General features: G+C 36.3%; 1 protein-coding gene across 5 annotated transcripts; it reads left to right on the top strand.

The window, feature by feature from the left end:
• Positions 1 to 1,945: 1,945 nt before the first annotated feature.
• On the top strand, positions 1,946 to 16,159 carry LOC129241151 (acyl-coenzyme A thioesterase 13-like). 5 transcript variants are annotated; one of them, XM_054877337.1, is made up of 2 exons: positions 1,946 to 2,080; positions 15,678 to 16,159. In XM_054877337.1, exons 1-2 carry the CDS (start codon positions 1,991 to 1,993, stop codon positions 16,011 to 16,013), a joined length of 426 nt encoding a protein of 141 aa, XP_054733312.1. In that variant the 5' UTR covers positions 1,946 to 1,990; the 3' UTR covers positions 16,014 to 16,159. The 5 variants fall into 5 exon arrangements, with proteins under 5 accessions (XP_054733312.1, XP_054733315.1, XP_054733313.1 ...); XM_054877340.1 differs by having other exon boundaries at positions 1,963 to 2,153; XM_054877338.1 differs by having other exon boundaries at positions 1,963 to 2,157; positions 15,658 to 16,159.
• Positions 16,160 to 22,585: the final 6,426 nt, after the last annotated feature.

Genomic DNA, 22,585 nt, shown 5'->3' with positions numbered 1-22,585 from the left:
TATCTTTCTTAATGCTGGTTCCTAAATAAACGAAGTCTTTTAAAACCTCGAAATCAAAATTGTTAGAAGACACGAGTGCACAGTCTGTATCTTAGATGACAGTGGGTACTTCGTTTTGTTCATACCAATTCGTTTTGCCTCTTGATCCAGTTTGAAGAAGGAAAAACTAACAGCGCAGTTATTGCGGCCGATGATGTCAATATCATCGGCATACGCCAACAATTGTACGTTCTTATAAAACACTGTGGCTGAGCGATTAATTTGTACGCTACTCCCACAATCTTTTCCAGCTTCCGGTTAAAGAAGTTGCGCGAGAGCCAGCCACCCTGTCTAAATTTGGTATTAAAGAGCTCGGAGAGGTCCTTTCCAAATCTGTAGGTGCTGCTGGTATTGAGCAACGTTAATTTGAATAGCCATATTAGTTTTGCGGGGATACCAAATTCATATTTACATCACGGCGTGCTTTAAAATCTACAAAAAGATGGTAGGTCGATTCTCCTTTCATGGGTATTTTCCAAGACGGCTGGAATTTAGAATAATGTATATTGGGCAATTTTTGGCAAACTATTATGTCTTTATTAATGAAGATAGGTAGGTTTGGCAGCCGCATCGCACATAGAGACAACGATGCCACTTAGACCACGGAATGGGTCCGTTGTGAGCCTTTATTAATGAAACTTGGTGGAAATGTTAGTGAAGTGTTAAGGAACACTCTTTATAACTCCAAGTTATTCAGGAAATAATAATTTCATAATTATTGGCCTTCAAAATGCCCTTTGGAACTTCACTATAATTTGCCACATTACACTATATATTTTTTAACACTTCACTAAAATTCACCAAATATACACTCACACGCGTGTTTTTATTTTATTTTTATCCTTATATTCGAATTATTTTTATTAAAATTAAATGCAAATAGAGTCACTTCCCAATTTTAAACGCGAATAAGAAGAAGATTGGAATAACAACAGTATGGTATTGCCGGATGCCTGCAAATAAAACAAAAATATGAACAAAAATTAAGTATTTAAGTTTAGTGTTAATGATGGGGATGGGGGTTATTGTGCCTCCTTACTACATACACGCTTATGATTTTTTAATTTTGGGTTCAATAGTTTTAACACGGAAAGGAGTTCTACGCAAAAATACTGTGGATTGCGTAGCCTCAGTTAAACTGATGGTGGTTATTTTTTTGAAGCGAGGCCGAAGGCCGCCCACGCGAAAAAGAGTTCTACGCAAAAATACTGTGGATTGCGTAGCCGGAGTTGGACTGATGAGGGTTATTTATTTGAAGCGCGGCCAAAGGCCGCCTTCACAATAAAGAGACCTACGCAAAAATACTGTGTTAATTAATTTAATTAAATTTTAATTACTTTATTATTTTTTGTGATACGCTTAATATCATTGTTTTTAAGTTTAAATGAGGTGTATGCTTTTATTTTCAAAAATATTGCTCAACTTAAAATTACAGCAAAAAATACTGCAGTTTTACAATGAACCTTCCACTGAACATCCCGGCATACGAACTTCGTTTTTATTTCAGGTGTATGGCAACACCAACTTTTCGCTAAATTAGACAACTTTAACATTAAATTACTTTAAAACTATAAGCCTCCGGCAGGTTCGGTTTTCAGTTTTAAAATGGGGATACATCCCTTCTATCCCCCCTTTTAACCTTTTTTTCAAAGCGGCATACATTATACTAAAGTTTTCCCTCCAAGACTGATACGTTTTGTCAAACTCGGCTGAAATCACGGAAGCGCTTATCTCGCCAATTAAGAAAAAGAACAGTCCAGAGTTATAGCTATTCCAGTGATACTGTGGCCGAGTGGTTTTTATAGTTTCGATTTACAGGTATTGTTAACCGAATAAATGCTTTGACTGGCTATCAGAAACCCCCTTTAGGATCGAAAGTACTTGGTACTTTATCAAAGTATTTACGTGAAGCGTAATAGCACTAATAATAGTTTACAATTTTTAGCGCAGCATGATGTCGAATAAAAAAAGCTTAGAGTTCATTAAAAACATTACAAATATTATAACTAAGTCTACTGGCTTCGAAAAGACAATGGAAAAGGTCGAACATTTGTTTAAAAAAAAACACAACGCAGTGTAGACATGATCTAATTAATGATCCAATGAATTGGGCCGTACGTAAGAACATACTTACAGGCATATGTATGTATGTGCTTATGTATGTACATATATATATATTGTATTGCCAGACAAGTAAAAAGTATTTAAGTTCTATTTTTGCGTTAACCAAGTCCAAGAACATTTGTGAAAACTTAGAATTAGTGTAGTGCATATTATATAGTATATTATACTATATGTTTGTATTATATTTTTTATATTATACGCTGTGCTTTCCATTTCTACCACTTGAAGCTTGAAAAAATACCCTATTACAGACGCTTATTTCACTTAAATACAAACACAGAAAAGTAACAAAATGGCTGTGCTTTCCTTTTCTACCACGATATATTTGCCTATAATGTCTAAGTGCGTGGACCGAATTTAAAAATTATAACACGCAAAGGCAAAACTTTCCTTTACTACCACGATATATTTGAATGGGGGCGGAGAGGGAGGGGGCCTGGCACCACCCACCACGCCCATTAGAAAGAGCAAGGTCACACCATTATAACTGTGAAAGTCAGAACCTCCTAGTGTCCCTACGGAACCCCCAGGAGAAGTTTAAAAATTAGGTTTTTTCCGACCGCATTTGCAGTTTGTACTGAAATACAGTTGAAGAGAAGAGTATACAGCAGTCGTCAACCCAGCAAGCATTTAAATTAGGTTTTATATTTCATAGCACTTATTAAAACGTGGGTTTATTCCAAATTTTCAGTATTTGTAAAAATATTTGTTTTTGTAATATATATGTATATTTGAAATCAAAAAAAGCGCGATTTTTATTCCAAATTTTCAGTATTTGTAAAAATATTTGTTTTTGGAATATATATGTATATTTGAAATCAAAAAAGCGCCGCATGCGAAAATTTGGACTAAAAATCGCGCGATTTTTATTCCAAATTTTCAGTATTTGTAAAAATATTTGTTTTTGGAATATATATGTATATTTGAAATCAAAAAAGCGCCGCATGCGAAAATTTGGACTAAAAATCGCGCGATTTTTATTCCAAATTTTCAGTATTTGTAAAAATATTTGTTTTTGTAATATATATGTATATTTGAAATGAAAAAAGCGCCGCAGGCGAAAATTTGGACTAAAAATCGCGCGATTTTTATTCCAAATTTTCAGTATTTGTAAAAATATTTGTTTTTGTAATATATATGTATATTTGAAATAAAAAAAGCGCCCCTATAAATAATAGAAATAACAATAAAAGAAGTGTTCCCTTTTGGTTGACTGGGTTTTTCTTATTTCGCTTTGTTCTTCTCTCTCTCATCGTTCGTTTGACAGTTCGCTCCTCAAATTGATTCTGCACGGTATTACAAACGGTTAGAAGAACATTTGTAATAATAGAATTTTAATAGAATTTGGACTATTATTTAGTAAAAATAGCTTTAAATTGAATCTTAATGTAATAAAGCATGTTTATAAGTGATTTTGTTACTTTTCTGTGTTTGTATTTAAGTGAAATAAGCGTCTGTAATAGGGCATTTTTTCTAGCTTATGCAAAAAAGACGTATTTTTAACGTTAAATATTGCTATTAATTCTTAATTTTAATTTATAAAAAGTAATATAAATCAAAACCCTGATATAGTGACTACATTTGCGTGTTATAATTTTTAAATTCGGTCCACGCACTTAGACATTAGAAGCAAATATATCGTGGTTGAAAAGGAAAGCACAGCCCACGCAAATGTAGTCACTATATCAGCCTTTTGATTTATATTACTTTTTATAAATTAAAATTAAGAATTAATAGCAATATTTAACGTTAAAAATACGTCTTTTTTGCATAAGCTTGAAAAAATGCCCTATTACAGACGCTTATTTCACTTAAATACAAACACAGAAAAGTAACAAAATCACTTATAAACATTCTTTATTACATTAAGATTCGATTTAAAGCTATTTTTACTAAATAATAGTCTAAATTCTATTAAAATTCTCTTATTACAAATGTTCTTCTAACTGTTTGTAATACCCTGCAGAATAAATTTGAGGAGCGAACTGCCAAACGAACGATGAGAGAGAGAAGAACAAAGCGAAATAAGAAAAACCCAGTCAACCAAAAGGGAACAATTCTTTTATTATTTATAGGGGCGCTTTTTTGATTTCAAATATACATGTAGGTATATTACAAAAACAAATATTTTTACAAAAAAAAAAAAATTTTATAAATATTGAAATAATGCAAAATCGGACAGTTTTTGACCTAAATTTTCGCCATCGGCACTCATAACTTTTACGATAAAACCACGTTTTAATAAGTGCTATGAAATATAAAACCTAATTTAAATGCTTGCTGAGTTGACGACTGCTGTATACTCTTCTCTTCAACTGTATTTCAGTACAAACTGCAAATGCGGTCGGAAAAAACCTAATTTTTAAACTTCTCCTGGGGGTTCCATAGGGACACTAGGAGGTTGGGACTTTAACAGTTATAGTGGTGTGACCTTGCTCTTTTTAATGGACGTGGTGGGTGGTGCCACGCCCCTTCCCTCTCCGCCCCCATTCAAATATATCGTGGTAGTAAAGGAAAGTTTTGCCAACAAAATTACTTATAAACATTCTTTATTACGTTAAGATTCGATTTAAAGCTATTTTTACTAAATAGTACTCCAAATTCTTTATTACAAATGTTCTTTTAACCGTTTGTAATACCGTGCAGAATAAATGTGAGAGCGAACTCTCAAACGAACGATGAGAGAGAGAAGAATAAAGCGAAAAAAGAAAAACCCAGTCAACCAAAAGGGAACAATTCTTTACAATTCTAATTTATACGCAATTGCAGTATAAAAAAAGTACTTCATATATTTTTTTAAGCTCTAAATAAAAAATATAGAAAAAACTAAAACACAGAACAGTTCAAAATTTTATGTCACAGCTTATTTCATGCAATATTCATTTTTTCTTAAATTTAAGTTAAACTGGCCAGACGAGCTGGCCAGACAGGGGACCTGTAAGGCAATGTGCCCGCGAAAGGAGAGGATCGGGATCCCCTTGACAACCTGCGTTCTACTCCTGGAAGGCTGGGCTATGCAGCAACTCAGCGAACGCTGGGCAAGTACACGAACGTGTAGGGTCGCGAAGTGCTTCTGGCCACGTTTGGATAGGAGGCGTTCGAGGGATATCCTGGGAATGACAAAATGTCATCTCTCAAATTTCGTGGGCATCATCACGGGGCACTGTCCGCGAGGTACACATGCCGTGAGACTCGGAATCACTTCGAGTCCTTTTTGCGACAGCTGCATGGAGGATGAGGTGGAATCATCTCAGCATATGCTCCTTAGCTGCCCTGCCTTCGCGGGACTAAGATTCAAGTATCTTGGTTCTCATTTCTTTTCTGCGACTGCTGATATAGCAGGTGTTGATAACAAAAATCTGATGAACTACATCAGCAGCATAATGAGGTTAACACAACCGCGGACTAGTCACCGTTCGTAGTCCACAATCACTCACCACTCCCCCATCCCTTCCCTTCCTCCCCCTTCTCTGTCCTTAAATGGTATCACAAAGGACGAACCAAACTATTTCGTCCAAGTGGGCCCTACTCTCTGGGCAACCATTATAACCTAACCTAAGTTAAACTAATGATTTAAAAACTATCCAGTATTTTGTGTGGTACCCTTTGGCTTTGTTAACAGCTTTTAACCATTCTGGCATTGACTCCACTAGCTCTTTTGTTGCTTCCGGTCCGATTCTGTTTCACTCCTCCAAATTTACGGTTTTCATCTGATCTCTATTGCTTATGTGATGTGTGTGGATTTTTGTTTCCTGTAATGACCATAAATTCTCGATGATGTTCATGTCAGGTGATTGAGCCGGTGGTTGCATTAGGTTTCCGCCAGACGTAAGGTTTCCGCCATCTAAGTCGAATAGATTGAATTTGGACTCGTCAGAAATAAAAATTTTTACTTTCGGGCTCTACGGCGAAAGCAACTCGGCTCAATTGATTTTTTTTTATTTATGAATGGCTTCTTTCGTGCTACTCGACCATTAAAGTACTTTTCACGTAGTACCCTCGCACTATTTCGGCGCAACATGATTTATCCACTTCCTGCTGAATTTCGTTTAGCAGTTTTGGGGCCAATAGCATTGGGTTTTCTTTTATTTTTCGAACAATTAAACGCTCATCACGTTCGTCGAAAATTTTATTTGGGGCACGTCGGCCTTTATTTTGCCCCCGATTTTCATGAACGAAGCTTTCAATGATACTTTGTACTGTAGCATTACTCAAACAAACTATTTCCGCAATTTTTCGCTGCGACTTTCCGCTTTGAAAATGCTTGATGACGAGTTCTCGCTGTTCAATCGTAGTACGTCGGCCCATTTTTAATATATTTTTATATTGTCCACTTGGCTATCACAAACATACAAACAAACATGTTCAACTTACGTACGTACCCTTTTTTCTCATAATCAGGTATTTTGTTTATAAGAAATTGACGGGTTGTCGAACCACGCTTCATTTTACTTTCTAAGCACGAGAGTCACCGGATTGCCAAAGGCAGGGAATCGGGAAGCTCGACAGCTTCGTACGTCCGAAGTAAGCCGGTTTCCCATTTCTTTTCAGCGGAGATAAAGCGCGTGGTCTTTTCCATGATTTGAAGAACGCGTTTCTCATCTTTAGATATCAACGGCTTAATTGGTGCATATGATCCGATGGCATCAATAGAAAAATACGTTTTCAGTTGCTGGTCCATACGATCGTCTCTGGTTGTACCACATTCGCAGGTATGCAATATTCTTGTTTGATCAACGCAGTTAGCTTTATCGCGCCCATATACGCTCCATCCTAGTCGGCAGTTTGCGGCAATAAGGTCGGATCCCCAATCATCTCTTATTTCGATAGGGATTCCAATTTAAGCGTTGTCCAAACCTATCAAAATTCGCGCTCTTGCCTTGTTATAGGGTCGAAGCGTGCTTACTAATCATAGAGCTGAACAGCGACTGCTTAGGAAGTAGTAGATTAGAAACGGTTTGAATGTTTCGAAGCCTGTATTTTTGAGAGGGTAATGCAATCGGTGAAACATAAACATTAACAAATTTGGAATTTGCCTAACTGGCCTATCTAAATCAAGCTCGTTCGCCAATTGAGACTCAATTAGCGTACAGGAGGCTCCTTTGTCGATAAGGGCGAATGCACGTATTGCTTTGGTACCGCTATGTAAAATAACCTCAACATACTTGAAAAGCGCCCTCTGCGTTTCTTTATCAGCTGCTGTGCCCAGCTCGTGGTATAGTGCTGATTCTTATTGTTTTCAATCGCCAACGAAGTTCCATTGTGAAGCAGAGGATGGTGAGAAATTCTACAATCATCTACGCCACAGCATCTTTTCGAATTACATCGACGAATGAAATTACTTTTGAAGCAGCGTTAACAGAGTTTACTTTCATGTACAACTTTCCACCTGTCACTTTACGAGAGGGCGCGAAATTCATAGCAATCGGACAGCATGTGGCTCGCACGTGAATCATTATTCTGCCCTTAGTGATTCGCGATTTCCCTTTTTTGCTTCGACGTTGTTATTACCCGATGCTATCGCCAATGTCTGAATGGATGTGTCCTAGCTAGCGCACATGGCTAGACCGAAAAGCCAATCACCGTATGCAGCTGAATGGATGTGTCCTAGCTAGCGCACATGGCTAGACCGAAAAGCCAATCATCGTATGCAGCAATATCAGCGCGTCTGAGGAAATTTGGTAACATGGCAGTTTAGCTACCAGCTCGTTTAATAGCACTGCCTTTTTTGCTTCGAAGTTGTTATTACCCGATGCTATCGCCAATGTCTGAATGGATGTGACCTAGCTAGCGCACATGGCTAGACCGAAAAGCCAATCACCGTATGCAGCAATATCAGCGCGTCTCAGGAACCTTTAGTTACATGGCAGTTTAGCTACCAGCTCGTTTAATAGTACTAGATCATTTAGATAATCGTTTAGTCCGACCGCCTGCATTGTAGCGCGATAATTTTGTACCGCAAATGAATATGTTACTAAGGTTTCTAATTTGTCTAACTAAACAGATGGTTCCTCCCTTAACCTACGCAGCATTACTTGGTGAATCACGTCTGGTCTACGATACAGCATGCGGAGTGTATTAATGGCCAATCCAACCGTAGACGGCACCATACGCCTATCACGAACTGCCTCTAATGCTTGCCCCTTTAGGCATTTCTGCAACCTTGTAAAGTTTTCTTGGTCCATGAATCCGCACCGTGTGGTAGAGTGCTCGTTGTTAGTAATAAATACGGGCCAGTCCTCAGGCCTAAATGTAAAGGTTGGCAGATCTTTTGTAATCCCTTGACGACTAGCTGTATGTGCCGCACTCAAATTTAGGTCGGCTATCATAGAGTATGGATTGGTATGGATTGGTAACGGTCGGATACGCTGCATAAGGCATATTTGGTTGTGAAAATCCTGAAGCAACCGATGTTGGCAAACTGTGAAAATTGTGCATTAATGTATATACAGAAAAAGGTTGAGATAAAGATATAGCCGACACTGTATTGCTGTTTGAGGTTAAGTTGGGCAGCATGGTCGTCATGCCGTTCGTAGTGGTATAGGAAATGTCATCACGTTAGCAAGGTTAGGGACGACATTGAACGTGGCCGATGGAATGTGTGTTACTGTTATACCTGCAGTTTGGTTGCATTGCAGTTCTATAAGTTGTGGAATGCTACATGTGTATGGCGGCGCTGCACTGCTCATCTAATAGAACCTCGACTGCGCTTATTGTGTCAGCGTTCGCATCCCCCGTGGCTATGCAGTTTTAGAAACATCCTCCATTTTTACAGCTTATTAAATAGAAATCTCTTTAAAATAAAATTTTTCAGAATGTTGATGATGGCAGTGTGACGCGCAGTTAAAATCCTCCTAAGCAGTAAGTAAAGCTGCGTTTGTCAATCAAAGGCTGAAAACTTTATTCAGATCAATAAATTTACAATACAATATCAAAATTAATAGACAATATTTATCTTACACTTATTTTTTGCGGCGGCAATGCGCTTTCGTCGACGTCTAAATAGAAAGGAACTAAATTTGCTGCTATTTGTCAGGTGTTGATTGGTGAATGAGAGAAAAACGGAGAGATGAGAAAATGCGAAATGAGTTGCCAAAGTAAAGTGGCCTTTCGCAACAAATACAACCTCTGATATAAACAAGCCACCGTCATTTAACTTATTCCGTGAGCAAATATACTGGTTCGTATAAATCGATGGGAGCCGATTAACGGTTTAATGTTGGCGACAGCTTTGCATTCTGTACATCGTGATTACCTTACGAACTTAGTGCCCATTTACACGAGGAGACATCTGGAAGGGAGACACTGGAAATTCTCTTTTCATGTCTCATTCGCGGCCACACGGGCAAAATTGTTTTCGGCAACATTTTGACATTTACGCACGCGCTTACATGTAAAGCGGAAAACGTTCGTCAACAATTTCTTAAATATATGAATGAAAAATGCAAACTGGTTAAATAATAAATAATTTGTTGTTTTTTTATTTAAATATATTTATAAATTGTTGTACATGAATAAAAAAAATTAAATTAAAAATACTTCATACATAAATAATTAACTTAAAATTAACTTGAGTATCTAGAAATGCGGGGAAAATTAGAATTCAACATAAAAATGCCCCATAATATATTTTAAATTATACCTACTTTAATAGCAAAAATAATCGTGCATTTCCCAAGCAGTGTTCGGATGTTTGTCATCTTTGTTATCTTCCGTTTGCTTGAAAACCAACACATAACTCTCTCTCACAAAAAGAAGAAAACAAATGAAGCAACCGTCAAAAATTGCTTTAAGATTGGAAATACGAATAAGAAGAGAAAAGCGTGTCGCCAGTACAGGAGACAAATTCCCTTCTCTCTTCCGCGGCCGTCCTTCACCACGAACAAAATATTTCCCTTCCAGATGTCTCCTCGTGTAAATGGGCACTTAGGTGTAATAGTATCATTGATCGAATTACTCTTTGTTTCGAGTCGAATGAAACAATATAACTATTGAGTGAACTAGTATTAGTTAAAGTTCATATTATAGCACAAATTTAACCTCTTACTTTCAGAATTGAAATTGTTAAAAGTTATTTGCATAAAGCATGTGCTGAAAGCTCCAATAAGTTAATTTTATGTTATGACTAGCGCTTCGCTAGACGATAAATTCAATGATTTGCTGAAAGAGAATAAAATTAATACGAAACAAAGCAAATTCTTTGATACAATTTCATTCGAACTTTATTGTAACACTTTTTGGTAGAGAACGTTTTTGGTTTTTTCATCTTTCGCGTGAATAATGACGATGGTTTGCCAACTCGTGAGCAAGCTACATACAATTGTCCATGAGAAAAAATTGGGTATTCTAAATTAATACCGCACATTTGTAGAGACTGTCCTTGCGCCTTATTAATTCTCATAGCGAAGGCAAGGCGAATAGGGAACTGCAAACGTTTGAAATCGAATGGTAAATCCGCCGGAATCACTGGAATTCAGGGTATCAAAATGTCTTCTCCTTTGTACTTCCCTTTCAAAATTGTTGCTTCGATAACGTTACCCATTAGCTTCTTCACAGCGAGTCTGGTACCGTTGCAAAGTCGTGACACATTAATATCAATCGGTGCTCCAATTTTTAATCGTAAATTATGAGGTGGTAAGCCTGGCAAATTGAGTGAGTTTAAGAATTCAGTTGGATAATTTACGACCTCATCTTGATCAGTAATAGTGTCCATTGACTTATACGCAACTATGTCACCAGGTATTTGATCTAAAATAGCTGAATTTATATCATTGACGTCCTTATTTTTCCCAGCTAAAATTGCCCTTTCGCTGAGTCAATCATGGTTTTTGTAATGTTGAACTATGTTTGGAAATACACTCTGTATCAATGCCTCTTTAGACTGTGCAAAAGTGCAGAAATTGTTAGGCAATGTTATCATTCCTGGTGTTTTTGAAAAAATGTTTATTTTTTTTGGTTAAAAAGTGTTTTTTGAAGTTTTGAAAAACACTTCGCTCTAACAAATTTCTTCTCAGTTAATTGCTGAAAATTAAATATTTGAAAAAACTATTTTTTTTTAATTTAACGTTTTTGAGAAAATTTTGTTCTTGAAAAAATTTCATACTTTTGTAAAAGTTTAAATTGATTTGTTAAAAAAGATTTTTTTCCGCTTTGAAAAACACCCCCTCGAAAAAATGTATTCTCTATTAATAGTGGAATATGAAATGCTTTGAAAACACCATTTTTTTTTTAAATTTTGTTTGGTTTTCAGAAAATTTTGTTTTGAAAAAATTTCATACCCTTGAAAAAGTTTTATTTTATTTTATTTGTTAAAAATTTTTGAATTTTTTTTTGTAATTTTAGAAAAACACCTCTTCGAAGAAATTTCTTTTATCTTTTTGAGGAAAATTTGGTTTTGAAGAAATTTCATGCTTTCGAAATTTTTTTATTTTACTTTATTTCTTCAAAATTTTTGAAAACAATTTTTTTTATAATTTTCGAAAAACACCCCTTTGAAAAAATGTTTTCTATGTGTCATAGTGGTATTCCATTAACTTTTAGGATTATAGTCAAATACTTACAAATATCTACGCTTTCACAAATAGCAACAATAAACAAATTTCCTCAAAACCAAAAAATTTACTTTTTTTCTAAAAAAATTCTAAACAAACAACGTATTAAATGTAGAATTTTGTGTTCACGAAAAAACAGTATTGTTTTTATCGTATTAACTGAAAACCAAAATGTTGCAAAAAATCAAAACAAAACTAAATAATTTTTTTGTGTTCATTTGGTCCATATGTTCCATAAAAAGTTGATATGGTAAATAATATGCAGGGTCTGATACACGCAAATTTCCATTGACCATTATAGTGACAAAATTATCGATCACCAATTCCAACAGGATTTCAAAATCAGAGTTGGAATGAGTTGTTGTGTGGTGTACTTCTGAAAAAATGAGAAATAAACAAAATAAATCTAAAAATTCGAATTCTAACTTTATCTTGTGTATGTTCTTATTACCTCTGAATTTTTCCAATGAATGGTGCATTTTAAATTTTCCAAGAATTTTTTTTATCATTTCGCGTTTCTTCCTTTTTCATTCGATTCCAACATTTGTTCATAGCCGAAAACATCGTTTGCAAACGCATTCATTTCCATATAGAATTGGTCAAAGAAAGCATTGCTCAATTGAATTGAAACATTATTTTCATAAATACTTAGGACCTTAACTAATGCGCCTTGGTACATACCTAACGCAGATATTCATCGCGACCTTGACATCGATACTATTGATGAAACAATACAAAGCGCTAGCAGAAGACACATAAATAGACTATTAACGCATACAAATCCTATGATGAGAAGACTACCAAATAAAGAAAAATCTACCCAAAGTCGGCTTAACCGTCAAACACCAACAGATCTTGCAAAATCCTTGTAATCAATTGTCAACTAATCGTATATGTCATTGTTTGTTAACCACTTGTTTTTAAATAATATGTATATATTTCTTCTAAATGAGCTTGGAGGCATTAGCCCTTCAATATCACGCTCATTCCATCTTTTTGTAAATCAAATTACTTATTGTCTAACGACAGGTGTAATATTTTATGGAAGAAATAAAAAAAAAAAAAAAAAATTTCATTCGAATCATTTGAAATTTCTGTATACAATAACGAAAAATTCAAAAAAAGTTGTACGCATGAAATGAATGTCGATTCGAAACTAACTTTAATCTAAGAATCGAGCAAGTTTTGTTTTGTGCAATATTTTGATTTTTTCTTTTTTTTATATGAAGAAAATATTTAAAAGAAATTTTTTTTTGCTGAAAAACCTTCCCCTAGTGGATCCCTATAATATGAAAAAAGAACGAATAAAATTGGCCTCGTATCGGCCCAAAAAAATGCGTACAAACGAACATCATTTCATTTTTATATACATACTAGCGTACCCTCGCCCACTTCGCTAGGCGATAAATTCAATGATTTGCTGAAAGAGAATAAAATTAATACGAAATAAAGCAAATTCTTTGATACAATTTCATTCGAACTTTATTGTAACACTTTTTGGTAAACAACGTTTTTGGTTTTTCCATCTTTCACGTAAATGAATAATGACGATGGTTTGCCTACTCGTGAGCAAGCTGCATACAATTGTCCATGAGAAAAAATCGGGTTACCTAAATTAATGCCGCACATTTGTAGAGACTGCCCTTGCGCCTATTAATTGTCATAGCAAAAGCAAGGTGAATAGGGAACTGCAAACGTTTGAAATCGAATGGTAAATCCGTTGGAATCAGTGGAATTCTGGGTATCAAAACGTCTTCTCCTTCTTTGTACTTCCCTTTCAAAGTCTGGTACCGTTGCAAAGTCGTGGCACATTAATGTTGCGCAGCATAATAATCGGTGCTCCAATTTTTAATCGTAAATTATGAGGTGGTGGGCCTGGCAAATCGAGTGAGTTTAAGAATTCAGTTGCATAATTTACGACATCATCTTGATCAGTAAATAGTGGCCATTGACTTATACGCAACTATGTCACCAGGTATTTGATCCAAAATAGCTACATTTATATCATTTACGTCCTTATTTTTCCCAGCTAAAATTGCTCTTTCGCTGAGCCAATCATCGTTTTTGTAGTGTTGAACTATGTTTGGAAATACACTCTGTATCAATGCCTCTTTAGACTGTGCAAAAGTGCAGAAATTGTTAGGCAATGTAATCATTCCTGTTGGATCGACAGACATTGGGTCATTTCCCATTTTCAGTAATTGGTGTGAAAATTCAGCTGCTGACGGATCGTTCTGTAGTTGAACACGTACGTTTGTGGTAAGTGTAAGCGTGTTTACATGTCTCGATAAATACGATGATTTTAAACATGCATTGATTTCATCTGCAGCCGTAGATTTTGGGATCACAGGTAACGTTTGCCTGAAATCATGGCCATACGATGAGCTTACATACTTTAAGAACTTTTTTTTTGTAATTTTAGAAAAACACCTCTTCGAAGAAATTTCTTTTATCTTTTTGAGGAAAATTTGGTTTTGAAAAAATTTCATGCTTTCGAAATTTTTTTAATATATTTTACTTTATTTCTTCAAAATTTTTTAAAACAATTTTTTTTATAATTTTCGAAAAACACCCTTTTGAAAAAATGTTTTCTATGTGTCATAGTGGTATTCCATTAACTTTTAGGATTATAGTCAAATACTTACAAATATCTACGTTTTCACAAATAGCAACAATAAACAAATTTCCTCAAAACCAAAAAATTTACTTTTTTTCTAAAAAAATTCTAAACAAACAACGTAATAAATTTAGAATTTTGTGTTCACGAAAAAACAGTATTGTTTTTATTGTATTAACTGAAAACCAAAATGTTGCAAAAAATCAAAACAAAACTAAATTATTTTTTTGTGTTCATTTGGTCCATATGTTCCATAAAAAGTTGATATGGTAAATAATATGCAGGGTCTGACACACAAAAAATTTCCATTGACCATTATAGTGACAAAATTATCGATCACCAATTCCAACAGGATTTCAAAATCAGAGTTGGAATGAGTTGTTGTGTGGTGTACTTCTGAAAAAAATGAGAAATAAACAAAATAAATCTAAAAATTCGAATTCTAACTTTATCTTGTGTATGTTCTTATTACCTTTGAATTTTTCCAATGAAGCACCATCCATTTTAAATTTTCCAAGAATTTTTTTTATTATTTCGCGTTTCTTTCCTTTTTCATTCGATTCCAACATTTGTTCATAGCCGAAAACATCGTTTGCAAACGCATTCATTTCCATATAGAATTGGTCAAAGAAAGCATTGCTCAATTGAATTGAAACATTATTTTCATAAATACTTAGGACCTTCACTAATGCGACCTTGACATCGATACTATTGATGAAACAATACAAAGCGCTAGCAGAAGACACATAAATAGACTATTAAGGCATACAAATCCTATGATGAGAAGACTACCAAATAAAGAAAAATCTACCCAAAGTCGGCTTAACCGTCAAACACCAACAGATCTTGCAAAATCCTTGTAATCAATTGTCAACTAATCGTATATATCATTGTTTGTTAACCCCTTTTTATTTTAAATAATACTTACTTATTGTCTAACGACAGGTGTAATATTTTATGGAAGAAATAAAAAAAAAAAAATTTTCATTCGAATCATTTGAAATTTCTGTATACAATACATTTCTGTATCACAATACAAATACAAAAAATTCAAAAAAAGTTGTACACATAAAATTACACATAAAATGAATGTCGATTCGAAACTTACTTTAATCTAACAATCGAGCAAGTTTTGTTTTGGACAATATTTTGATTTTTTCTTTTTTTTATATGAAGAAAATATTTAAAAGAAATTTTTTTTTGCTAAAAATCTTCCCCTAGTGGATCCCTATAATATGAAAAAAGAACGAATAAAATTGGCCTCGTATCGGCCCAAAAAAATGCGGACAAACGAACATCATTTAATTTTTATATGTATAGATATAGATTTTCTACTTTACTTTCAGATTCAAATAACCGATGGTGGAGAGGGTAAATGCACTGCTATATTTAAAGTAGCACCTGAGCATCTTAATCGCGGTGGTTTTTTACATGGAGGTTTTACAGCTACTATTGTTGATATGGTGACAACTTACGCACTGATGACTAAGCCCTGTCCCCCTGGTGTATCAGTCGATTTACATGTCACTTATTTAAAGGCCGCTAAGGAAGGAGACGATATCATTGTTTCTGCCAAGACTCTTCGGGCAGGGAAAAAACTGGCTTTTCTTGAATGTGTTCTGCAGAAAAATGATGGTACAGTTATTGCGAAAGGAAATCAAACGAAATTCATTGATCAATAAATGTGGCGCAATTCGGCAGATTTCTAAATACATACATATTTATGTAACAATTAAGTGAAATGAGCACCTAAAATTTTCTGTAATTCTTAAATATCATATTTTAAGTAAATAAACTATATCCAGTCTCCACTAGGAATGTTATATAAGTGTTGGTACTTTTACCGCATCGGGATTTATTCACGAGAAATCGTTAAATACCATTGTCGTTCTGGAAACAAAAGTTTCGTTTTTCCACAATTATAAACAATTTTTCTTCGGATGGCCAAAACTTGCATTCTTGGATACAAATTACGATGTAGGGAATACAGAAGGCGCCGCTTTCCGAAAATCGCTACCTTATTTTTGTCAATTGAGTGTTAGCAATACAGAAAATGAACAATCATTTACGTGCAAATATATGCACGTGCAGGTGTACGAGTACGTGTGCACGTTCATTCGATATTGCAACAAATGAAGAACTTCGAGGTATTATAGAGACCTTTTAGTTGAGAAGAACGTAATAATATATTTGATGCACAAATGTTTTAATATTACACTTATAACTATACTTGCCTATGTTTCGCTCTCGAAGCAAGCGGAGGAAGACGGTGGCTGAAAGTAGTACATCTCCCTGCCCTGCAACTGCTGCTAATGGCCGAGCCACGATCTCCTAAGTTACGAGCGCTGTTCTAGCGCCAGTCAATGTGTCGGGTGAAGGTTCTGCTAAGCCCCGGTCTGATCGGCGCCTCGCCAAACAGTCCAACACAGCTGTCTATTGGGCAAAAATTTCATCAGCCTTTCGTCGTCGCAGGCTATGATTTTGATTTGGCCTTGATACCAGCCAGCGTCAGTACATGATGGTAGCGGACCTGGATTGCTTAGTAGCACTTCCAACGTCGTATTTTCCAGAGCAGCCTGCACCCATTTCCATTGGGCCCTAGGAATTCCTCCTTCGGGATCACCTCATCCAGGACTCCAATAATGATTGCGGGCCACTTCTGCGAACGTTTTGTTAGGCGCTATGCCTCGATTTTTCGGTCTTATTGTTGACGGTTTGACCTCTTCAGTAGACCTCTGCCTTTTGGTGGCAGCCGACAATGTATTTGGCCTTTCAAGGGTGAAGTTAGGTAGTACCTTCCTCGCCCACTCTATCGACTCTTTCACCTCTTTGGTTAACTCCTCCGTTGTTGCTGGTGTTTCGTGTGGCCTTTTAAGTATTTTGACGACATTACGCCTCGCCAAGTACCCTTCTTTAGTTGGATCAGTGAACCTTACTGTCGGCCATCTTCCGGCGAGAGCATTGGCCTCGGTGCTACCTGTGGCAGTATCTTCTCCAGTTCTCCGCAAAGCCACAGGATGTCGACTAATTGGGTTGGTTGTGACTGTCGCAGGAGGTGTCGATGTACTGGAGCTAGGCTTAACCTCAGTCCCAGTACTAGCTCTTGGCGCCTAAGTTCGACTTCAGTCTGACTAAGTTTGACTTCAATCTTCGTGGTGGCAGATTTGGATCGTTTTAAACGCTGCTCGTTTCTCGGAGCTTGCTGCCCATTCTGGGTTGTTTGTTTGTTTTGGTTTTTGTTGTTTTTTATTGTTGTTTGTATGAATTTAACCAGTTGGTCCCACGAGTGTCGGAGAAGAGATGTCCACCTGTGCATAGCTCCGAACTACACAGGCAAGGCTAGTTATTACGGTAGCGCCATAAGCTAACGTTAACGACTGGGGTATATTTGAAAAAGGACCCCCATCCAGGCTGATATTTGGCAGGTGTTGCATGACACCTTAATCTGGCTCTTTACATCACACCATAGTAAAACTCCATTTTCGAATGCTGTACTATTAAAGAGTAACGAACACTTGCCTGTGAAGTCTTACCTTACCTAGTTACCTCTCAACTGCGTGTAGAGTGGGAACTGTGATACCTATTACCAGTCGGCACCCTCGGGGAGGGTTCAGTGGAGGAGTTTTTGCCAAGCGGTCTGCTAGTAGGCTGGGCGTATGCCGGGTGCTAGTGAATCGTATACGTTCGTTGCTGGTCCAAAGAATCGTCTCGGTGCGTGCAGAGGAAGATTTTCTGGTGTCATCTGGGGTCTAATAGAGCCTGCCACCAAGGTGGTTTTATGTTTCCATTGCTCTGGTGCATGGCGATCGATCCTCTACTCACCACCTTAAATGATCCAGTAGTCCACGCACAAGCATGAAGATCTGTAGAAATAAGCAGAAAACTCTGGATATGGTTGAGACTTGGTGCTGTACGAATGGGCTAACGGCAAACCCTACCAAGACTGGTATTGTCCTCCTTACCAGAAGAGGTAGAGAAGAAATAGCTTGATAATCCAGTTATCCAAAGAAGTCAAATATGTTGAGGTAATTCTCGATTGTAAACTGCTTTGGAGGTCACTCGTTGAAACAAAGACTTCCAAGGGTGCTTCTCCTATATATCTACACGGCTATGTTAAAATCTATTATCAACTAAGCGTGGGAGTCAGGAGAACCTTATTGAGACTACAACGCGCTGTGGCTATCTGTTGCTCCGAAGCTTTTCCGACTACCTCAGGCCCGGCATTAAATGCTCTGGTTAGCCTACTATCACTTGATGTTTTCATCCAAGGAGAGGCCTTGAAGGCCATCCGCAGGCTGCAAGTCAATGGGAATTGGTACGTCCCCTGTCCGGCATCTAACCCACATGCGAGCGTGGCAGGCTGAGAGACGCTACAGATGGACAAAACAGATATTGCCTTTATGTCCGACCGACTCTCGCAGATTCTCTTGTCATTAAGCAGAAGAGACTGTAGGCAACTGGTTGGATTGACGACTGGGCACTGTCTATGGTCGTAGCTCATGGAAAAAGTAGGCATCTCAGACAGTGCACTCTGCCCAGCATGTGGAGAGGAGGATGAGACGGCGGACCACTTTCTCTGCGTCTGCCCAGCCTTCGCTCCATTCAAGCTTGAGGTCTTTGGCAGTGATGAGAACCGACTACCTTGGCTCCTTGCCACCACAAGATCTACTCAGGTTTTTTTGAACGTCGGGTAGGTTTAAAGAGAATTAAGAAGAGAATCCGAGTGCAGTACAATGTACATTATTGTATCTAGTGCTGTACTTGCTAGTCTATACCGACAAAAAGAAAAAATACTTGTTTATCAAGTATTCAAAAGTAAAAATGCATTAACTTTTTCGCTTATTAGCAAAAAATAACACTCTTTATTTATCTTTAACTTCTTTTTTGTACAGATTCATATTTATTCACAGCAGATAAAGGGAATTACAATAATAAAAACTTCAAATTCTTTGGAAAAACAACAACTAAAGCAACGAAGTCTAATAACACACTGACGATAAACTGTCTTACAAATTTAATACAAGCTTTTTTATTAAATACATAAATGAATACGTAATTTTATGATTAATTTAATATTTGGTATGATAACCGTCTGTTTCAATAACATTTGACAGGCGCTTTTCATGGAACGGACCATTTGTTTACGTTGTATACGTTCGGTGTCTTCTGCCATTCCTCCATTATTGCAGTTTGATAATTCCTGTCTTTTATGGACTCTTTTCTTCAAAAAGGCCCATAAACTTCCAATCACGTTTATGTCAGGACTTTGGTCTGGTGTATTTATAACTTTATCGCAATTGTAGAGAAGCCACATCTAAAATTTAAAATTCGGTTTATTCTCAGTGATCAACCCAAATTTTTAGCACTGCCGACTAAGTTTATGTTTTTCAATATATTTAAATATTGTTTGGCGTCCTTTGTGACGTCAAGTCTCCTAATTCTTTACTTGAAATACACCCCCAAACTCTAACGGAAATTTTCCACAATTAACCGAATTTTATGTGCATTATATTTTGATTTTGTAAAGCAGTCTAGGGCTTGCGCCATACTCTACTTGGTCCCACGTTGTAATACAGCATTATCTTTGTCTCTTCGCAAAATATAACATCGTCCCAATAATCTTCTAGTTCGGAAATGTGGTTCAAAGTGAAAGAAATTTATTATATTATAATTGCGTAATATTAAAAAAAAATCTTTTGTCAGGCGTTTGTAAGACACTGTATTTAAATTTGGAATCCGAATAAAGCAAAAATTGTTCACGGAATGATAAAACGAAAGCATCAAAGTGATCACTGCAAAGCAGAGATAACGAAAAACCGAAGTTAACCGCGCAACGCATTCTAATGAAATTGAAAAAGAATTTGATTTTTTTTTATTAATTCCTTTTAAATGCTGTGAATAAATATGAATCAGTACAAAAGATAAAGTCAAAGTTGGTGATCACGCACCAACCCATTCGGCTACGGCGGCCGCCTTATTATTATTATTATTTATTAAAATATAATTAAAATTATAGATTAATTTAAGATAAAAGCTCTAGCTACCAGGGCTATCGGCTAGATCGTGTTCCTAAAAGTATCGTAATTGTTCTCGATACGCAACAAAAAGCAACGAAGGTATCATTAAAAAAGCTAATACAATACGTGTACATGTATATGATATTTATATACACAGGGTGAACGATATGAAGTGTTACCAACTTCACTCTGCTTGTATCTGTAAAACAGCTCATGATTGTTCTCAAAATTGTTCTAATGACAGTTCAACATATTGTTTATAAGCCATCAAAAGCTTTTGCGTCTCAGTTTTATTGCATTTTTTTTTCTGTTATGGAATTCAAACGTAATAGTGTCACTGCGTTATATTTGGCTGGAAAATCACAACCAGCCATTGTTCGTGACCTCAGTCACCTCAAAGTGAATAAAATGTTTGTGTATCGCACTATAAAACGTTGCAATGATACTGGTAGCATTGCGAGACGCTATGGAGGTGGACCAAAAAAAACAAACCACATCAACGCCAGAAATGGTACGGAAAGTGAAGGCCCCACGTGAACGAAATGCACGTCGAAGTGGAAGAAAAATGGCCAAAGAACTGAAAATATCGCAAGACAGCATTCGACGCATATTGAAAAATGAGCTCAAGGTCAAGGTTTACAAGTTCCAAAAAGCACACGATCTTTCATCCCAGCAAAAAAAGTTCGGTGCGAAAGAGCGAAGGAATTGTTGTGCTTGCACGAACGTGGCGAATTTCCTAACATTGTGTTTTCTGAAGAAAAAAATTTCCCAATTGAGCAGTTCATAAAAACTCAAAACGATCGTGTTTACTTGACCGAACGCTCATACGAGAATTTGAGCCTACGTATGGCCACTCGAAGCAATTTCCCATCGGAAGTAATGGTTTGGGCCGCAGTGACCGCTGATGGACGCTCTCCAATCGTTTTTATCGAGCCTGAAGAAGCTGCTTTAGAGCCATGGACACGCAAAAATTTCGGTCGCAGACCATTAATGTTCCAACAGGACTCGGCACCGTCTCATAAAGCTCGTATGAACCAAGAATGGTTCAAAAATCATGTTCCACACTTCATTTCGTCTACACACTGGCTTTCGAATTCGCCAAACGCAAATCCGATGGACTATTCCATCTGGTCCATTTTGGAGAGCAAGGTGAGGACTAAAAAATATGCTAGTATGGATGCGTTGAAAAAAGCGATTATACGAGAATGAGCCAAAATACCTCAATATCACATTCGTGCAGCATGCAACTCATTTTTTGCCCGTTTGAAGGCTATAGTCAAAGCAAAAAGTGGTCATATCGAGCTAAAGTGAATATATATTAAAATTGTAATCATTTTTGAAACATTCAATCATGAAATCAATGAAAAAATAATTTCACACAAAAAAAGTTACGGTGTTTTGAATAGGCAAGACCCTGTATATAATTGGTGTGTACACTCTTTTTGGGTATTTGGCCGAGCTCCTCCTCCTATTTGTGGTGTGCGTGTTGATGTTGTTCTACAAAGGGAGGAACCCAAGAATGATAGAAAGAAGATTGCGCCCATCAGAGAGTACGTGACGTCACGTTTGCTGAGTTGTGCAGTATTGCCAACCATTTGCTCTTCGCAATAAATTTAGTGATTTTTTATACCGAAAATGCGAAAATTTTGAAGTTTCGTGTTTGTTTCTTTTTCTTTTAATTTAAAGCTACCGAAACTTTAGGTAAAAAATAAACTGTATTGCTATACAAAATTAACCTTCTTTTGGCCACTCTGAGAATGAAAATTTGTTGGTTTTTATAAAATTTGATATTTTGAAAGTGTGAATTTAATTTTTTGCTCCTTTTAAGGTTATGAAAGAATATTAAATGTCCCTCTCTCAACTCTTCTTAAGATTGAAAACTTTTCACACGTTTTAAAAGGCGTTTGAATTTACTGAATGCGGATTAAAACCATAGAGGTGTAATCGGTTCTTCCGGCCATCAATCCTTAGTGAGACATAGGGCATCAAGAGGTGTATTCATAGTAAAAATAAGCAACAAAATACCAGAAAATACTAAAGAAACCATACTGACATTTTTACAAAAAGAGTACCTTATCTACTTACATAACCTCAAATATAGCAAATAAGTCGTTCTCTTAACAAAGAAGTCGTTCGCTTGACAAAAATAACTTATAAATTAAATTGTACATACGCACAACACATTTATTAAAAAAACGCACATTCTAAAGACAATTTGTCACGCATACAAAGTTCTT

This window comes from Anastrepha obliqua, chromosome 3, assembly GCF_027943255.1.
Source record: "Anastrepha obliqua isolate idAnaObli1 chromosome 3, idAnaObli1_1.0, whole genome shotgun sequence".
Classification (NCBI taxonomy): domain Eukaryota; kingdom Metazoa; phylum Arthropoda; class Insecta; order Diptera; family Tephritidae; genus Anastrepha; species Anastrepha obliqua.
Note: the sequence above shows the minus strand (reverse complement) of the source record. Positions and strands in the feature narration are given on the sequence as shown.